Below are 15,339 nucleotides of genomic sequence, written 5' to 3'. Positions count from 1 at the left end.
AACTACGCGCTGCTGCCCAACACTACAGACGACGTGTTGCGTTTATCAATGTACGATTATCACATGATGCACGAGTGTCACAAAAGCGGTCAGGTAGCTTCGAAGCCCAATGCAACTCTTTCAACCTTATTAACCACGGGGGAATTTACGAGCCCTATTTTTTCTCCACGCTTTGAGACAAAACTTCAGGTTCTGTGGCTTATGCAGTTAGACCGTATCGGGAATATGTATTCAGGGGTATGTTAATAGGTACCTGGCAGCATGCACCGCGGCAAGATATATTGCTTTTTGTGCAACAATAATTAACTAGGTGTTTACATCTGCTGCTCGAAATTGCCCATTGAACTCATGACGACGGCTCCCCAGTCTAGATAGCCGTCAAACCATATTGACGGGTCCACACCTTGCAGCATTTCCGATGACCACGGCATTTCGGGATGCCAGTCAGGCATACCAACACCTGTGTTCGAGTCGTCACCCAATGGTGGCATTGCGCTAGTGCCAGCAGTTCGTCCAATGTCGCACGAACTACTCTCGGCCATATCTGTGTCTTGGACGTCATCGTGGATCTTGAGCGCTTCTGTCCCAGCGGCGACAATCTCGGCCCATCTTTCCAGCTTTGCCCTTGTGATCTTGACTTTGATGGCGCTCATGCTCCAGAGGTTGTGGTCCGATGAACCAGGCTCCGTCGACGCCATCTGGAATGATGCGTTGGCCTCTTCAAATCGTGCGCAGATAGCGGATAGTATCCCTGTGACATCAAGGGAGAGTCCTGGTTGGGTCTGGATCTGTGACCGAAGAGCGGCCACAGCAGCTGGCAGTCTCGGATCTGTACCCTCCCGCAGCGAAATCGGACTGGTTTCATGAGAATCTCTTCCCGTCGTTACTGAGGGCGTTGCCACTGACGGGCTGACACTCGCCGAGTATGCAGAGTCGGCCTTGTAAATGTCATCATGAGGGTCTCGTGCGCTTGTGTCTTGCGGCATCGGTGTAGTAGCCTTTGTCAAAGGGATCGGGGCCGTGTATTTGGCCCAGCGACCGAGCATTGTCATCCCGTAAACCAGTTGTGCAACAACTGGTGTTGTCTGATTGTAAAACTCTGGAATTGGGACTGTAAGCCAATCATCGAAGAACTTCTTTAAGGCGTTCCTTGACTGGTAAAAGATGTCAAGAGCTGAAGCAGCCCCTAGTGTTGGAGACGTCAGTGATTCTGACATTGAGATAATTCGAGGGGCATCAAGTATAGGAGGTTCATATAACCGGAGCATGGCCGTATTTAGAAACATATTTATCACTCCTGCAAAAGTCGATATCAGTGGATTGGTAGTACAATTTCTCAATCCTAGAACTCACTGTCGTTTTGAAGCTCAGGAGATAGCCCACTTCTGATTCTGTCGAGCTCACCATGGAACGCAGAAACGTAGGCTGATAATGGTGCTGCTGGTAGACCAACAACTTCTTCAGCTGGGTCATCTGGAGCGTTAAGTTGTGCGATCCTCTCCGTCAAATGCTGAACACGAACCAGCGTCACGAGGCGCATGTCTGTGTCATACTCCCTTTCCTGCTCAAGAACAGCCAGGCATTGCTGGATGTATTTGGTGTACCGCATGGGTTCTATCCGTAGGAAACCAAGAGACATTCTAACAACAGTTAGTCCCAAAAGAACCGATCAGTGAGTGATAGTGGTGAAACTCACGATGAAGATAGATACCACACCCCTAACAAGGCTCTCCTCTCCTCGTTAGTCCTTGCTGCCGGTTGGAATGGTGTCACAACCATCAAGCTGGTCCGCTCAAGAACACTCGGACTGCGGTGCAAGCCCAACTCGCCCACGAGGGTAGAGGCCAAGGCAATCAAGTTGTTTAGCTGTGCGTGCATGAAGCAGTGATACTTATACCACGCAATTATGACAACGATTCCAAGTAATAAGTCCAAGGATCGCTCGGAGCGGATGAGCATGTGGTCTCCTATGTACTTCATCAGATGATACATCTGAGCCCGCATCGACCTTAGACTGCGATAAGATGTAACCATACGGATGGCTGACATGAGAAAAGGCCGCGTCGTCTTGAGTTTCGCTGCTGTGACTCCATCAGGGATGACGACGAACGGGTGAAGAGCCTGCAACTCTTTTCGATAGAGCTTCAAGAGCTCCTCGTCTGAGGCCGGAGGAGGGGGAGCCACCCCACTGGTCTGTCTGCAGATACATTGTGGAGGAGCATATGAGTTGTAAGTATCAGGTATTGACCATTCTGCTGTCTCAGGAAAGAGCGAAGAATCCCTCTCTTTCGTTGAAGGCTTCCTTTGATCAGCAGTGGTAGGGTCAACTTCAGTTGGGATGCAAGTAGTGTCTGTTGCAAGATCGGCATTGGTGAGGCCACCTGCTTTGAGAAGATTGACTAGTCCGTTTAGTCTCTCTTCTATTTGAGCAGTTCGTCTAAATCATGTCAGTGGCTGACGATATGTGGACGCGGTGTGTTATGAGGGTTAACTTACGATGGTTTGACAGTTCTCTTTTTCCGGGGTCGATGAACCTGCTCTGTACAATTCTTGACTAGTCGTTCACATCTGCAAAGCATGTGTCAGTCCCATTTTCCCTTTTCAACCGCGGTCCCGGGATTAATTATGGAGAGGCTCCGTAATGGCCGCCGAAGATCCGGTCATAGGCCTCCGGAAATCTCGGGCCCTTCGGAGCCGCATCCCACGTGGCTCAAACTGTCCGAGAAGTAATTGAAACGTAGAAAGGGGGTTAAAAATATGCTTACCTATCGCACTTTGATCCAGGAGTGTTATTTGACCGTATACACTTGGCTTTCGCTGTAGAACACTGTGCACAAGCAGCGCCCCATTTAGCCGTTGCGGGCTTGGGTCTGTCTGTGTTGGAGGATATCATAACTGGGATCTGCCGTGCATAAAGAGCTTGCAGGAGAGGAATGGAAGGCGGTGTACACTGACAAGTCCGGCGGACTTTTGACGAAAAGCAGAAAAACCCGGTTCTTTAAGTCGTGTAGTATTAGCTAGTATTTATCAGTAGGTTAATAAGGGAAGACGTCGAAACCGGGATGGGGCGGCTTGGAATCGGTTGGTGTAGGGTGGGTCCAGGGGTTTCAGCTGCAAGAGCCTCATAACGCCATGTCGGGTCGGAATTGGAGAGTGAATGCCGGTTCAAGCTTAGAAATACATTGATAAGAATCGAAAACGGACTTGATTGAGTCGCTGGATCAGTAGCGGTGTTATATCAACGTGTTCTTCTTATCAAGTATCAATCATCAAGCTGGTGATGTTGCATGATATCATCAAAGCTCGATTCGAAATCCGCTATTCATACTTATCAGCTCCACTAACAGAAGCATGTGCTGGAGTATAATTTTGATGAGCTTGCCTGAGCTGCTCATATCAGCGGGTGCTTGATGAAAGACCATGGGACTGCCAAGATATATATACAAGCTCTATTGGCGGGTTCCTATGAAATAACTCATCTCAACAGGAAACACCCATCACCAAGAGCAACGATCGTTCATCAAGACGCAAATATCCAATTCACACGAGGCGGAGCAAGCACTTAAACATAACAGCATCACATCATATGGACCGATAAGGAACAATATTAGAAGACCAGGAGCCCTGCTCAACACACGTCATGGCATGTCCAAGCTCAGAAAACCATCATGTGAAAGAGGATCAGCATTCGTTAACTCATCACGACATGTGAAAAGGCACTCTCATAAGTCGAATAGTTGCATGCTCTTGTACTCAATGAACTGGTCGCAAAAATCGAAACGCATTCTAACAAAAGAAGCCCCTTATCGAGGCACCTGATACAAGCTCCTAGCCTTTGTACGCCCGTATGTCAAATACACCATATGATGATACATGCCGCCCTGGAGTCATTATGTTGTGAAAACTCCCCGAGTCGGCTTACACAACTCCAGCAGCCCGACAGTTCCCATAATTCTCCCCATCTCCTCCACTCTATCTTTACTTGGACCGCGACACACCAGCGCCAATCACTCCAGGAAGCTTCTCCTCACCGACACTGAAGAGCATGCCAATAGCCATGTACAGAATGGTAAGGAGAGCAATGGTGAAGCCAGCAAAGAGCCAGAACTGGACACTGATGTCCTGCTTCTGGCACATGCTACCACCCCAGTGAGTGACACTGCCACTCTCGGACTTGGTAACTTGGCAGTGGCAGACGAAGCAAGAGTCCTTGCTTTGACCATATTTGTTCAGGCACTTTCCATGGCCTGTGCAGTTGCCGGTAGCTTCCATACAGCTGTCCTCTGAGGTGAAGCATACAGCTTTAATGGGGTTCGAAGGCTTCGCCGGGGTGGTAGAGGTTTCGGCCGGTGACTCGGCTGTCTCTTCAATAGACGAGATAACGGTCTCAGCCTGTCGACGTCGAAGCTCTTGATCCTTGTCGGACTTGTCCTCAGAGTCGACGTTGACGGGGAGGAAAACCAGGATGGTCTGCAGTTCGCCTGACTCGGCGAGCTTCTGAAGCTTGGGAAGCTCGTTTAGTAGGGTAGTGGGGTGGTCGCCATCCTTATCGCGCTGTTAGAAAATAACTTGGTGTAATATAAATGATAGGATTTACTTACCTGTGACCTGCTGTATGACGCATAAGCCGATTGACCGTTGAAACACTTCCCGTCTAAGGCAACTATCTGGCTCAGGGGACACTCGGGCATCTTGGCAAGGACATTTGCGAAGACCTCAGGATGCTCGCCATTCTCCTTGCTAATATCCGTGGTGAAGTCGGGCTGTGTGTTAAATAGCCAGCCAAAGAATGATTCGTATTCGAAGGAGGGCATTCCCTCAATGGTAATAGCGAGCTGGCGCGGCGTCGCGATCTTCTCATCAGAAAGCAATGGCGCAGGGGCCTTTCCAAACTTGTTCATTAAAGAAACGACATGCTCTTCATCGTCAGAGGCTGTGAGATCGCGAAATGAAAAGTCCTGTCCCTCGGGGGCGAGGCGCTGGTAGAGGATGAGACGGGCTTCGCTGGGGGTGATACTCGTCGTAGGCTCGATGTGATGGGATCCTCGGAGGATGTAAACTTTGGTACCGTCAGCGGCGGGTTGTTGAGATGCAGCAGCAATGCCTGCAAAGGCTGCACTGAGTCCAATGTTGAGCTTCATTTTTGATGCGGATTGATGAAGCTTGGTTGTCTTGAGGCTGAAGCCAGGCTGAGATAGCTTTACGTCGCAAGCTTGATACAGGCAACGCGAATCCGGGATGATGCACGTGTTGGGTTGCGGCCGGGTCTCGAGTTGTTCCGTCATACAGTGCGTCAGGCCCCCAATTAGAGCGTTACAGTGGCGACTGAAACAGTGTTTAGCGTATTTGGCACAGTCTCGCCGATTACACTACCTACCTAGGTATCAAGCTAATCGTAACCGTGGGACAGCAGTTTAGCATTGCAATTCTTGTTGTCGACAATCTCACGATGCATGTCATTCCTTGAATTAATAATCCAGTAGCGAGACTAATCGCATCTTCTCTTCTTACAACTTGAGCACTTCTTATTCGGTATCCTCGTCCGCGGCAGCGGCAGAGGAGGCGATATGTTAGCTCGGCAAACTGTTCTGCGACAAGCAGCTCTCCCCACGTCGAGATTCCAAACCCAACGAATAGTCGCCAGCCAGATCCGACCTCTTAACAGGCGAATATCGTTCTTGCCATGGCGTCAAAGGCAATCGAATCCTATACCGGTCTACTTCTCTAAGCCCAATCCTTCGACAAGCGCCAACAAGGTGAACCCAGTCTACCACGGAAGCGCAAACCAGGCGGGGTCCGAGGAAGTCAAGAGAACACTGAGAAAGGCGAAATGGGCTGTCTTCCGATATCGAATCCGGTATGTCTGGCAGCTTCGAAGCTGTCATGGTTGAGCGAACCGTGATGCTAACCCTCCGCGAAGCCGAGCGATCTTCACGACTATTGTACTCTATGCTTGTTGGCAAATCTTCATTGCCGTCGTATTCGATCCCATATTCGACTGGGCTGACGCAGAATGGGAGGCACTTTCTGAAAAGGAGAAAGAGGAAGCCGAGGCCCTCCACGACCCTGACGAGCCGTTGGTATTTCTCCCGTTCCCCTTCACAACCACAGAAGTCAAGCAACCACCATATCGAGGTTCGGACCCAGAGTGGCAAACATTCGTCAAAGTTAGTCAGGATAAAAAGCTTCTTCAGGAGATCAAGAGTAAGTGAAGCCAGTTCGAGGGGGTTTCACGTTCTGACGCTTGCATAGGTGGTCTGGCAAACGAGATCAAGCGTGGCGTTGAGCGAAACCCTGCCTTCAATAAGCTTCTTGGTGGAGAAATAACCGTGAGGAAGTACTGGCTCGACATCATCTTCCCGCCTGCTCCTCCACCGATACACTATGTCTCTGGGTGAGTCTTCAACCTACACATGATATACGTTGGCTCATCCAATAAAGAATTATGATTGACGAAGAGGGCATTTTCTGGGGTGATCGACCCATCGACTCGATTGCTGCTAGCTTTCTTGCTAAAGCACTTTACCCCAAAGCTCTTGCTATGGGTTGCTGGACCTTTGTCAGCTTCTTGACGAAGCAGGTAGTGCTAGATATCTCAAAAGCGATCGGCTTAAGTGAACCTGATCCCCCAGCATCTGGCTGGCACCAATTGCCAGTGGGCAACCTCCCTGGCATAATTCCACCTCCGGCTGCCACCAGAACAGCAGTCCAGCACGATCCCAAGGCACATACTGCACATCTCCCCCCAGTCTTCAATGAGATCATTAGCGCTGCATTTGGTCCAGACGCAAAACTCGATCCCCGTCTTCAAGCTGCTAGCATGGCTGGCGCTCTCGCCTTTCTGCGCCATTGGAAGCCTACCAAGAGCCTGCCCGGCAGGGGATGCATCAGAGTTGACGGTATCGTTGAACTCAAGGGAAAGACTGCGGTCATGGCAGTTCTCGTTGCGGGTTACTACGATCCCAAGACTCGTCAGTACGTGGCTGTCCAGACCATGCTCAAGCACTTGATGCAGCTGAAACAACGGCCTGCGCCTGGCTAGACTTGTATCACAAAACAAAATAAATTTCGGAAATTATGCAGGGCTTGGCTTGGCATGGCGTGGCGCATGGAACAGGTTTGGCTTGAGATACCATAGGAGATTTAGAATATCAGCGTTTGATATTGCCTTGTTCTACCCTACCCAGTTAACTTGTGCTGTGAAATGATGCAGCATCAACGTGCAAATGCTCCCTATAAGCCTATTCTTTAGGCAAATTCACAAAGAAAAGAAAGAAAAAAGCATCCGTATACCCGCCCAACACCAGTACCACCCTATGCCTTCCCATATCCTGCTCATAAAAGGCATCGTTGGATATTGTTCGTACTCGCAAACACTTCCCTCATCCAATTCAGAGAACTAGTTACCATGACTAGATTTAGTAAGCGGTCTTGAAATTTCCCATGCAGAAGCCTGATTTCTCCCATGCGCTGACTGATGACGTTGGTAGTGTTAATTCCTGAGGACGTTGATCGAGATGGTGAAAACTTCTAATTCAACCTCCGGACCGCCTGGAACACGCTCATCTCGTGGAATGGCAGCGATGAGATGTGACTCGAGTACGTTGAGCCCTGGATGTAACATTGCCTCAAAAGCGCGCTCGTGAGGTTGCTGGCCAGGAGCTTGGTGATGAATGGGCTTGAGTGGCTGCTTGTTAACCAGTGTCCAGAGGCTGTATTGTCTAGTCTGTAAATGGCTGGGTATTGCGGTGACGGCAAGAATCCGGGTGAGATGGGGAGGTAGGTTAAGAGTGGCAGACTGCTCCATCTCCTTGGGGTTGGGTCTGATGGTTGCCAGTACAGGGCTGTGTGATTGGAGAGTGGGATGAACCTGAATCTTCATACTCTCAATGAGAGCATCGTCGATACCTAGATTTGTTAGTGTTTGCGGCTTGGAAATGTGTTTGGGTAGAATACCTTTACCAGGACGACGAGGATGCTTCTGGTCCATATACCCGTTAACAAGCGGATTGGTGATTGGTTGGGGCGGCGGCACGGGTGCAGGAGCAGGGACAGCAACGGGAGCAGCCGCAGGAACCGAAGGAGTCGCTTGGCTAGGTGCAGCGCTAGGCGGTTGTGACGGAACTGCTGGCGATGCCCTTGAGGCCTCCTCTGGCCTGAGAGCACTCTGTACAGAAGGACTAGGAGATGGCACGGCAGATAACGATGTACTCCTAGCCTTTTCCAATTGAGGGTTGACAGCTTGAGCAGGCGTTGAAGTGCGTGCCGTGCCGTTCACAGTCTGACCATTTGTCAACGCCCCCTTCGATTGAGCTGGCGCTGGTGAATCCGCAGAATCTCGCTGGCCTCCAACATGGATGGTGATCTTTTTGGGCCCAGGTGTAGGCGTCTCACTGGATCCGCCAACCTTTAGTTTAATCTTCGGTTGAGAAGGTTCAGTTACAACAGCTTGTGCTTGTTTTAACTGATCATAAAAGAATTTCTGCAACGCGGTTAGAGATGTTGATAAACACAGGCGAAATGATACTGACCTCGAGATCCTGCGCAACCAAGTAGATTTCACTACCTTCTTCATTGTAAAAGTACGCGTTGGTCCACAATAGCTTGGCCTTCTCCTCAAAAGCGGCCCATGACTTGAAATCGCTAACTCCAGTTGAGCCACCACGACCGTGGAAACCCTTGACCGCCTTCTGCAGTTTTCGGATCGACATGGGGTCACTGATAACCTTGAAATACTCTTTGAGAGACCGAGGCGGTAGGTTGATGAAAGCTTCGAAGTAAGGGCCATCATATCCAGGGTCTTCGCGTCGGATAAGCTCCTCGATGAGCTTTTCCTGGGCTTGCTGAAATGATAATCCCTTATAGGGTACATCTTCATAGACGTGGTCTGGCTTTGCGGCTGGCGCTGCTGGCTTCGGGGTCTCTTTGCCTCGAGTGGACGCCCTTCGACCAGGTGTACGACCAGGTGTTCTCCGCTTGAGTGTAATGGTTCGTCTACGAGAGCTTGGCGCCTCTTCCTCTTCCTCGTCCTCTTCATCCTCGTCGTCTTTTTCTTCCTCGGGCTCATCTTCATCGTCGTTCTCGTTGTCATTCATTTCTTCGTCCTCGTTGTCTTCATTGGCCTCCTCGTCATCATCGTCCGGGAACGGGGTCGGCACAGCCTGATAACCTCTGACATGATATGCCGGATTTTTCTTGGTCATGTAGTTGCTGACAGCCTTTCTCAATCGTTCCGCATCTTCATATATCTCGGTTCCCCGAGGGTAGAACTCCTTCGCGTTGCTGATCATACGCTTGAAGTAGCCCTCAAGCTCGGACAAGTTCTCGAATTCGCCATCGTTCAGTTTCTGCTCGATCATGGATAATGAGATGGGCATGCGTGTTTGTTCGTAATAGTCTGCATTTTCCTCGCGGGATGGAAGTTCTTCGAAATTGGTTGCGACAAGACGCCCACTATAGGATGAGTCAGTACGGTAACGGTAATTGGAAATCTGGTTGGAATTACGCTTTGTCGGCAGTTTTTCGAATATGCTCTAGGAAAGACAGACCATATGTAGTTGTCGATTCTCGAGATTCGCCTTTGGAAAGATCGAAATCGCCCTGGAACCCAAGGTCAGTCAATAAATCGATGGAGTGATGGCTGATTGACAGAGGTTGTCAAGTCGTGCTATGGGGGGATCTGCGTGAACTGGAAATATTCAGATTCGCGAGAAGCGACAGGTCGGACTTACAGTAAGTCTGCGACGCTTAGAGCCTCTGTCGTCGTTGTCGACTGCTGCAGTACCATTGGCCTTGCGTTTGCTGTCCATTGTGATTATAATCGATAGGGTCGCCTAATCGAGCGCATCAAAGATGATTACGGTATGTTTCCCTTGAGGATTTCGTTGGGACGCAATTGAGGATCGCAAACCTGGAGATCGAGGTCGTTTGCGACGGCGCTTGTGTGGATTTTGACGCGTGCGATCCAATGGTCGCGTCAAGCAAGATACCAAGTCCAGGGTCGGAGCTCAAAAAATCAGGGCAGAAATTAGAGGATGCACCGTATAAAATGCACCGTTCGAATGTTTTGCAGGCTCCCGTTTTGCTTTAGGCTATCGCGGGTCTATGCAGGCCCTACAAATGCTCCGGTGCTGGCGATTTTGATGTGGTGGTAAATGGGGCTGGCTTCTTTGGAGCTGAGGGCGAGGTTTGGAGGCACATTCAATGGATCCAATGCTAGTGGTGGCCCGTGGAGGTACGGTATCCACTTGGACCTGCCGAGAAGTTATTATGTGTGCCTGAAAACGGGTTAAGGCAACAAGGCAGACATTGATAATGGAATTCAACAATATTGAATGTCAACAGACAATAAGGACTATTACTCGGCACAATTCATACATGTTGCATTGATAGTGACGCCTCTGTGGTGCTATTGTTCTCACACGCTTCAGGCCTCATGCATCGAACTTGAAAGGCACCCATGATACGAATGAAAGGAGATCGCCTACGCTATGATCGCTTCAGATGTATCATGAAAACTATACTTTGAAGAATATGCACAATTAAATCCAAATCAATCTAATGATTTTCAGAAGTAGATAGTGAGCGAATAGGGGAATGCACTTGTCTTCGAAGAGACTATAGGTATTTCAATTCCAAGCTTTTAAACACTCAACTCATAACCAAAGAAAAGTAAATAAGAATTGCCATGATGAGCACAAAGTCGTTATGAGGGGCCGTTTTAGAGGCTGGGAGCCCAGTCAAACGGGGCACTGCCTACCTAGACTGCTAAGCTCAAAGCTCCCATTATTCAACCCCACATTGACCTCATTATCAAGATTCAGATCTCATCTCAGGGACTGTAACCTTTACAACTTCGCTTCACCAGCACAAGGAATTAAAGTAGCCAGACAAGATGGCTGACACACCAAGCGAACCACCTCCTGACTATGAAAAGTCCACCGCCACTCAGGGCACCCCCCAGCGGCCTTTACGGAAAGGTCCTATACCGCTAGAACTCCCAATTCTTAAGCATCTCAACGGCAAGAGAGTGATTCTTGCATCTGCCTCACCGCGAAGAAAGGCATTGCTCCAACAGGTGAGCCAAAGACATCCGAGTTAACGCCAATGGCCTTTTTCTCACAATACATAGTTTGGCCTTACAAACCTTGAGATTCTCCCATCCACGAAACCCGAGAATCTCGACAAGGCTGCATTAGGTCCTTACGAGTATGTAGCTGCAACTGCTCACCAAAAGTGCATGGACGTTTATACTACCGCACTTGAAGTTCATCTGAAATCTATACCGGATCCTGATCTGGTCATTGCTGCGGACACTGTTATCGTTACCAAGGATGGTCGAATTCTGGAGAAGCCTCGAAGTGAAGCTGATCACCTTCGCATGCTCAAGCATCTGCGAGACCAGAGAATGCACAAGGTCTTGACGTCGATTGTAGTAATCGCGCCAAGAGAAGACGCGAGACATCCGGGCTATGTCATCGATACCTACACAGAAGAGACCAAGGTGTACTTCTTGAGTGAATCTGAAGGTCTCCCTGATGATGTGATTGAAGCGTATGTCAAGACTCGTGAGGGTGCGGATAAGGCCGGTGGCTACGCTGTGCAAGGCGTGGGCGGCATGTTGCTTGTCGAGAAGCTTGACGGAAGCGTCGACAACGTCGTTGGACTTCCAGTGAGAAAATGCATGGCTATGGCGGAGAAAGTTATATTCAGGCAGGAAGAGGAGGACTTTGAAGGTGAAGGGGAGGAGGAGGACTAGGTGTTGAGTAAGAATAGAGGATACCAGGGAAATAGAATGGATACTCATGCAATTTAACGAGCTACACAATGTGGCTTGAGCATTCCCCATTTTGTCAGTCCTTTATTTCTCCCTGGCTTCTTCTAAGTTATACGGGTTTCCAGAAGTGTTCTTTGAAGCTGATAGGTGCAAAATGGTTCTGTCCCGTCATCGTGGACCCAAGGTCTCAGCACCAGAGGACATATGATACCCGGTCCTCATGACTCCTGAGCTGAGCTAACAGACAGATTGCATTAACAAGGACAAGCTGCCTTTGTAGTGTCGAGCAACCCAGTTTGAGCCTCATGGATGTACTGAGAACGGTAGAGTGAAGTTACATAATTACATAATTATCATGACTAAATTTAGAATATTGGTGTTGCAGATCAGGAACAAACCAACCCAAGACATGATTCAATCGCCAAACCAGGAGAACGCCGCCTTCCATATTGGATGTCAATATGCAAGGACCAGGCAGACTAAGGGTCCTGTAGTGTGGTTTTCACATGGAAAATCCGGGGCAGCACCCTTGCACGTCATTTGCGACCTACATATCCTCTCTCACATGAAAGTTCTATGCGCATCTTGACAAATTTTGCACGTTTGTTTGTTTGTTTGTTTGTTTGTTTACGTCTCACTACCATTCTCCTCACTATCACTACTCAGCCAAAAGATGTCGTCTCCAAATAACAAGTCTCCAGCCAATGGCGATGCCGGGGCCGCCGATGAGAAACCACGACTCACCGAGGAGGAAAAGAAGCAGAACCATATCGCATCTGGTATGTTCACTGTTTACACGTGATATTTGCTGTCGCATGATATCTGAGATGCTCTTGAGTATTCTTTGAGATGATATTTGCTAATGCGCCTCAATCAGAGCAGAAGCGACGCCAAGCGATTCGTGAAGGCTTCGACCGCTTAACTGAACTGGTCCCTGGCTTAGAAGGCCAGGGGAGATCCGAAGGCCTGGTGCTGAAGCGGACAGTTGACTATATGCGTGAGCAGCTCTCAGAGAGGCAGGCCATGGTTGATCGTATTGAACAGGCTGGCGGTGATGTCGATGAGAAACACAAGAAGTGAGTCGGGTGACCACTTTGCGATGAACAAACCAGGTACTAACTGTCTTTCAAGGGCGCTATATCAACAGGCGGCGAACCCAGGTCGCACTAGGGGATGATTTCGCACTTGGATGGTCTTCATAGCTACCGCACGTCAAGAGTTCGAACAGACTCAACGACGTTGGGCATTGAACCGATGGAACTGATTGACTGTCGCATATCAGCCTGACCATCCTAAATGTGATAGCAACGAGCCGCGCCACGATGGCAGCGCCGCGCTATCAGCATGATTAGGGAAGAAAGACTGATATAGAGACTATTGCATCATACAAATGTGGTTTTACAGTTATTATTACACGACATCGCATCTCTAAGTCTAGGCAAATGTGTCTACCATGGTCTTGAACCGCTCACGTACCTCCTCTGGTGATAGCATCTCCTTACCCAGTGAAACTCGCTTGTTCTCAACATCTTTCTGTCCGATCACGAGGATCTCGCCATAGTTCTTCTCTCTTGCCTCCTTGATTTTCGCACCCAGAGGCCGTGCACTATCATCTATGTCAACCGACAGCCCAGTCGGTCGAAATGCGTTATCCTGAGTAGGGAGTGTGCCGTTCTCAAGCTGCTCGTAAAGCTGGTCGTTGTTACCAACCAGCACACTGCGCACTTGCCCCGCCCATTCGACAACAGGTTCGGCAGTGTTGATGGTGAGAATGATGACTTGGCGAGGGTTCAACCAGAAAGGCCATTTGCCATTGTACTTCTCAATCAGGAGAGCCATGAGACGCTCAACCGAGCCCAGGACAGCGCGGTGAATCATGACAGGGCGCACGGGGCCATACTCGTCGAGCAGAGAAGCATCTGTGGTCGTCTCGCCTCTAGCTTCATATTCTGGCGCAGGGGCCTGATACTCAAGTTCAAACCGCTTGGGTAGTTGAAAGTCAAGTTGGATGGTCGCTGTCTGATGCTCCTTTCCATCCGAGTCTGTGAGGACGATATCGATCTTGGGTCCATAGAAAGCACCATCTCCTTCATTGACACCCCATTCCATGCCTGATGCACCCAGAGCTCGCTTCAGAGCGTTCTCAGCCTGATCCCACTCCTCTTGGGTACCAATGTAGTGATCTTTTGGCCGTGTGGAGAGTGCAAGTCGGTAATTTGAGCCAAATCGCAGAACAGTGTACACCACCTTGACAAAGTCTAGAGTCTTCTTGATCTCCTTCTCAACTTGAATTGGTCGGCAAAAAATGTGTCCGTCATCCTGATGAAAACGTCGAACACGAGTGAGTCCACTCAATGCGCCGGAGATCTCGTTTCGATGCAGAGGACTAAAGTCGGCGTATCGAATTGGAAGATCTCGGTAACTACGGTTTTTGGAAGCGAAAATGAGGCAGTGGCCGGGGCAATTCATGGGCTTAAGACCATAATCACCCTCTTCCTCCTCGTCAGGCTTCAGGTCCTTCTGGTCACTCCCACAGCATCCGTCATGTTGCGCAGGCGGTGGCTCTGTATTCCCTCTCACAGCATACATGTCGTCGGCGTAGTTTTCCAAATGACCTGACTTGGCCCATAGTGACTTTTTGTAGATGGTTGGCGTAATAACCTCCTCGAAGCCATATCGTACGTATTGTTTTCGGAGAAAGTCAACAAGCCGGTTGAAGATTCGCGAGCCATTCGGTAGGAATATGGGGGAGCCAGGGCTGTAGATCGAGCTAATAAAGAGTTCTTGCTTGGTACCGAGTTTACGATGGTCGGGAGGTTCTCGCTTTTCGGACTTTCCAGAATAGAACCGGCTGCGGGAGATGCACTGCGGGCACGTCCAAGGTCTTCTGAGAGACGTATTGAAGGCCGCTCGGGCGGTCCTCGAGCGGATCATGGCCACTCCAGCAGGCAATGGCGCGTGATAGATCGATGTTCAATGGATGCTTTTGCGGAAATATGACGATCCAAAATTCACAAACCCACCTGAAAACGTTCCATGGACGCCTGCCAGCTCGTTGCTGTTTAAAGCCTAGCGGACACCCACGGGCCGCTATTCTTAGCGGTCAGCTGTCGCCTATCGGCAGTCCGTTGACATGTCCAGTTCGTGTAGCGGTTAACAATATAAGGTAATACATACAGGGCGATGTCTCTGCATACCTATTAAACCTCATGAATAACACAACCATGCTGACAGTTTGGTAGGTCAGATAATATGTAATTCCATATATGAGAGGTGATATCATAGGTTGAATGTACAGTCCCTTTGTTCTATAGTGGTTATGGACATTGTGGCATGGGTCTCTGGGTCTTTGTGTGACCCCTCCCCAACGCTAATATCCTAATGGAACCCCGCCATCCATACAAACAGAGCAACTGCGTGAGCATTGGATCTCAACTAGCCAAAATTCACGACTCATCTTCATACCGTAATTTCTCTTCGCCCTCACACAACGAGGCCCTCGCTCTCTCAATAATCCGTTGCCATACTTGAGCTCCCAAAGTCCTCACTAATCCTGCGGCTCC

General features: G+C 49.5%; 7 protein-coding genes across 7 annotated transcripts; 3 read left to right on the top strand and 4 right to left on the bottom strand.

Annotated features, from left to right (window-relative positions):
* Positions 1-314: 314 nt before the first annotated feature.
* Positions 315-2,893, bottom strand: FMAN_01599 (uncharacterized protein; the record flags this gene model as incomplete). Its single annotated transcript, XM_041820767.1, has 5 exons — positions 315-1,186; positions 1,354-1,640; positions 1,697-2,437; positions 2,497-2,568; positions 2,766-2,893. 5 exons carry the CDS (start codon positions 2,891-2,893, stop codon positions 315-317), a joined length of 2,100 nt encoding a protein of 699 aa, XP_041676940.1.
* Positions 2,894-3,978: 1,085 nt separating this feature from the next.
* FMAN_01598 (uncharacterized protein) lies at positions 3,979-5,421 on the bottom strand (the record flags this gene model as incomplete). Its single annotated transcript, XM_041820756.1, has 3 exons — positions 3,979-4,545; positions 4,602-5,325; positions 5,378-5,421. 3 exons carry the CDS (start codon positions 5,419-5,421, stop codon positions 3,979-3,981), a joined length of 1,335 nt encoding a protein of 444 aa, XP_041676939.1.
* Positions 5,422-5,567: 146 nt separating this feature from the next.
* FMAN_01597 (uncharacterized protein) lies at positions 5,568-7,042 on the top strand (the record flags this gene model as incomplete). The annotated part of the gene is made up of 4 exons (XM_041820745.1): positions 5,568-5,857; positions 5,921-6,204; positions 6,253-6,394; positions 6,442-7,042. The coding sequence occupies 4 exons, from the start codon at positions 5,568-5,570 to the stop codon at positions 7,040-7,042; spliced, it is 1,317 nt and encodes a 438-aa protein (XP_041676938.1).
* A 450-nt stretch (positions 7,043-7,492) lies between these two features.
* FMAN_01596 (uncharacterized protein) lies at positions 7,493-9,809 on the bottom strand (the record flags this gene model as incomplete). The annotated part of the gene is made up of 5 exons (XM_041820734.1): positions 7,493-7,908; positions 7,957-8,482; positions 8,532-9,453; positions 9,506-9,600; positions 9,732-9,809. 5 exons carry the CDS (start codon positions 9,807-9,809, stop codon positions 7,493-7,495), a joined length of 2,037 nt encoding a protein of 678 aa, XP_041676937.1.
* Positions 9,810-10,894: 1,085 nt separating this feature from the next.
* FMAN_01595 (uncharacterized protein) lies at positions 10,895-11,758 on the top strand (the record flags this gene model as incomplete). Its single annotated transcript, XM_041820723.1, has 2 exons — positions 10,895-11,077; positions 11,132-11,758. 2 exons carry the CDS (start codon positions 10,895-10,897, stop codon positions 11,756-11,758), a joined length of 810 nt encoding a protein of 269 aa, XP_041676936.1.
* A 691-nt stretch (positions 11,759-12,449) lies between these two features.
* On the top strand, positions 12,450-12,953 carry FMAN_01594 (uncharacterized protein; the record flags this gene model as incomplete). Its single annotated transcript, XM_041820712.1, has 3 exons — positions 12,450-12,555; positions 12,654-12,852; positions 12,908-12,953. 3 exons carry the CDS (start codon positions 12,450-12,452, stop codon positions 12,951-12,953), a joined length of 351 nt encoding a protein of 116 aa, XP_041676935.1.
* A 257-nt stretch (positions 12,954-13,210) lies between these two features.
* On the bottom strand, positions 13,211-14,710 carry FMAN_01593 (uncharacterized protein; the record flags this gene model as incomplete). The annotated part of the gene is made up of 1 exon (XM_041820700.1): positions 13,211-14,710. The coding sequence occupies one exon, from the start codon at positions 14,708-14,710 to the stop codon at positions 13,211-13,213; it is 1,500 nt and encodes a 499-aa protein (XP_041676934.1).
* Between the last annotated feature and the right edge of the window lie 629 nt (positions 14,711-15,339).

This window comes from Fusarium mangiferae, assembly GCF_900044065.1.
Source record: "Fusarium mangiferae strain MRC7560 genome assembly, contig: FMAN_scaffold001, whole genome shotgun sequence".
NCBI lineage: Eukaryota > Fungi > Ascomycota > Sordariomycetes > Hypocreales > Nectriaceae > Fusarium > Fusarium mangiferae.
This window is presented reverse-complemented; position numbering and strand designations above follow the sequence as displayed.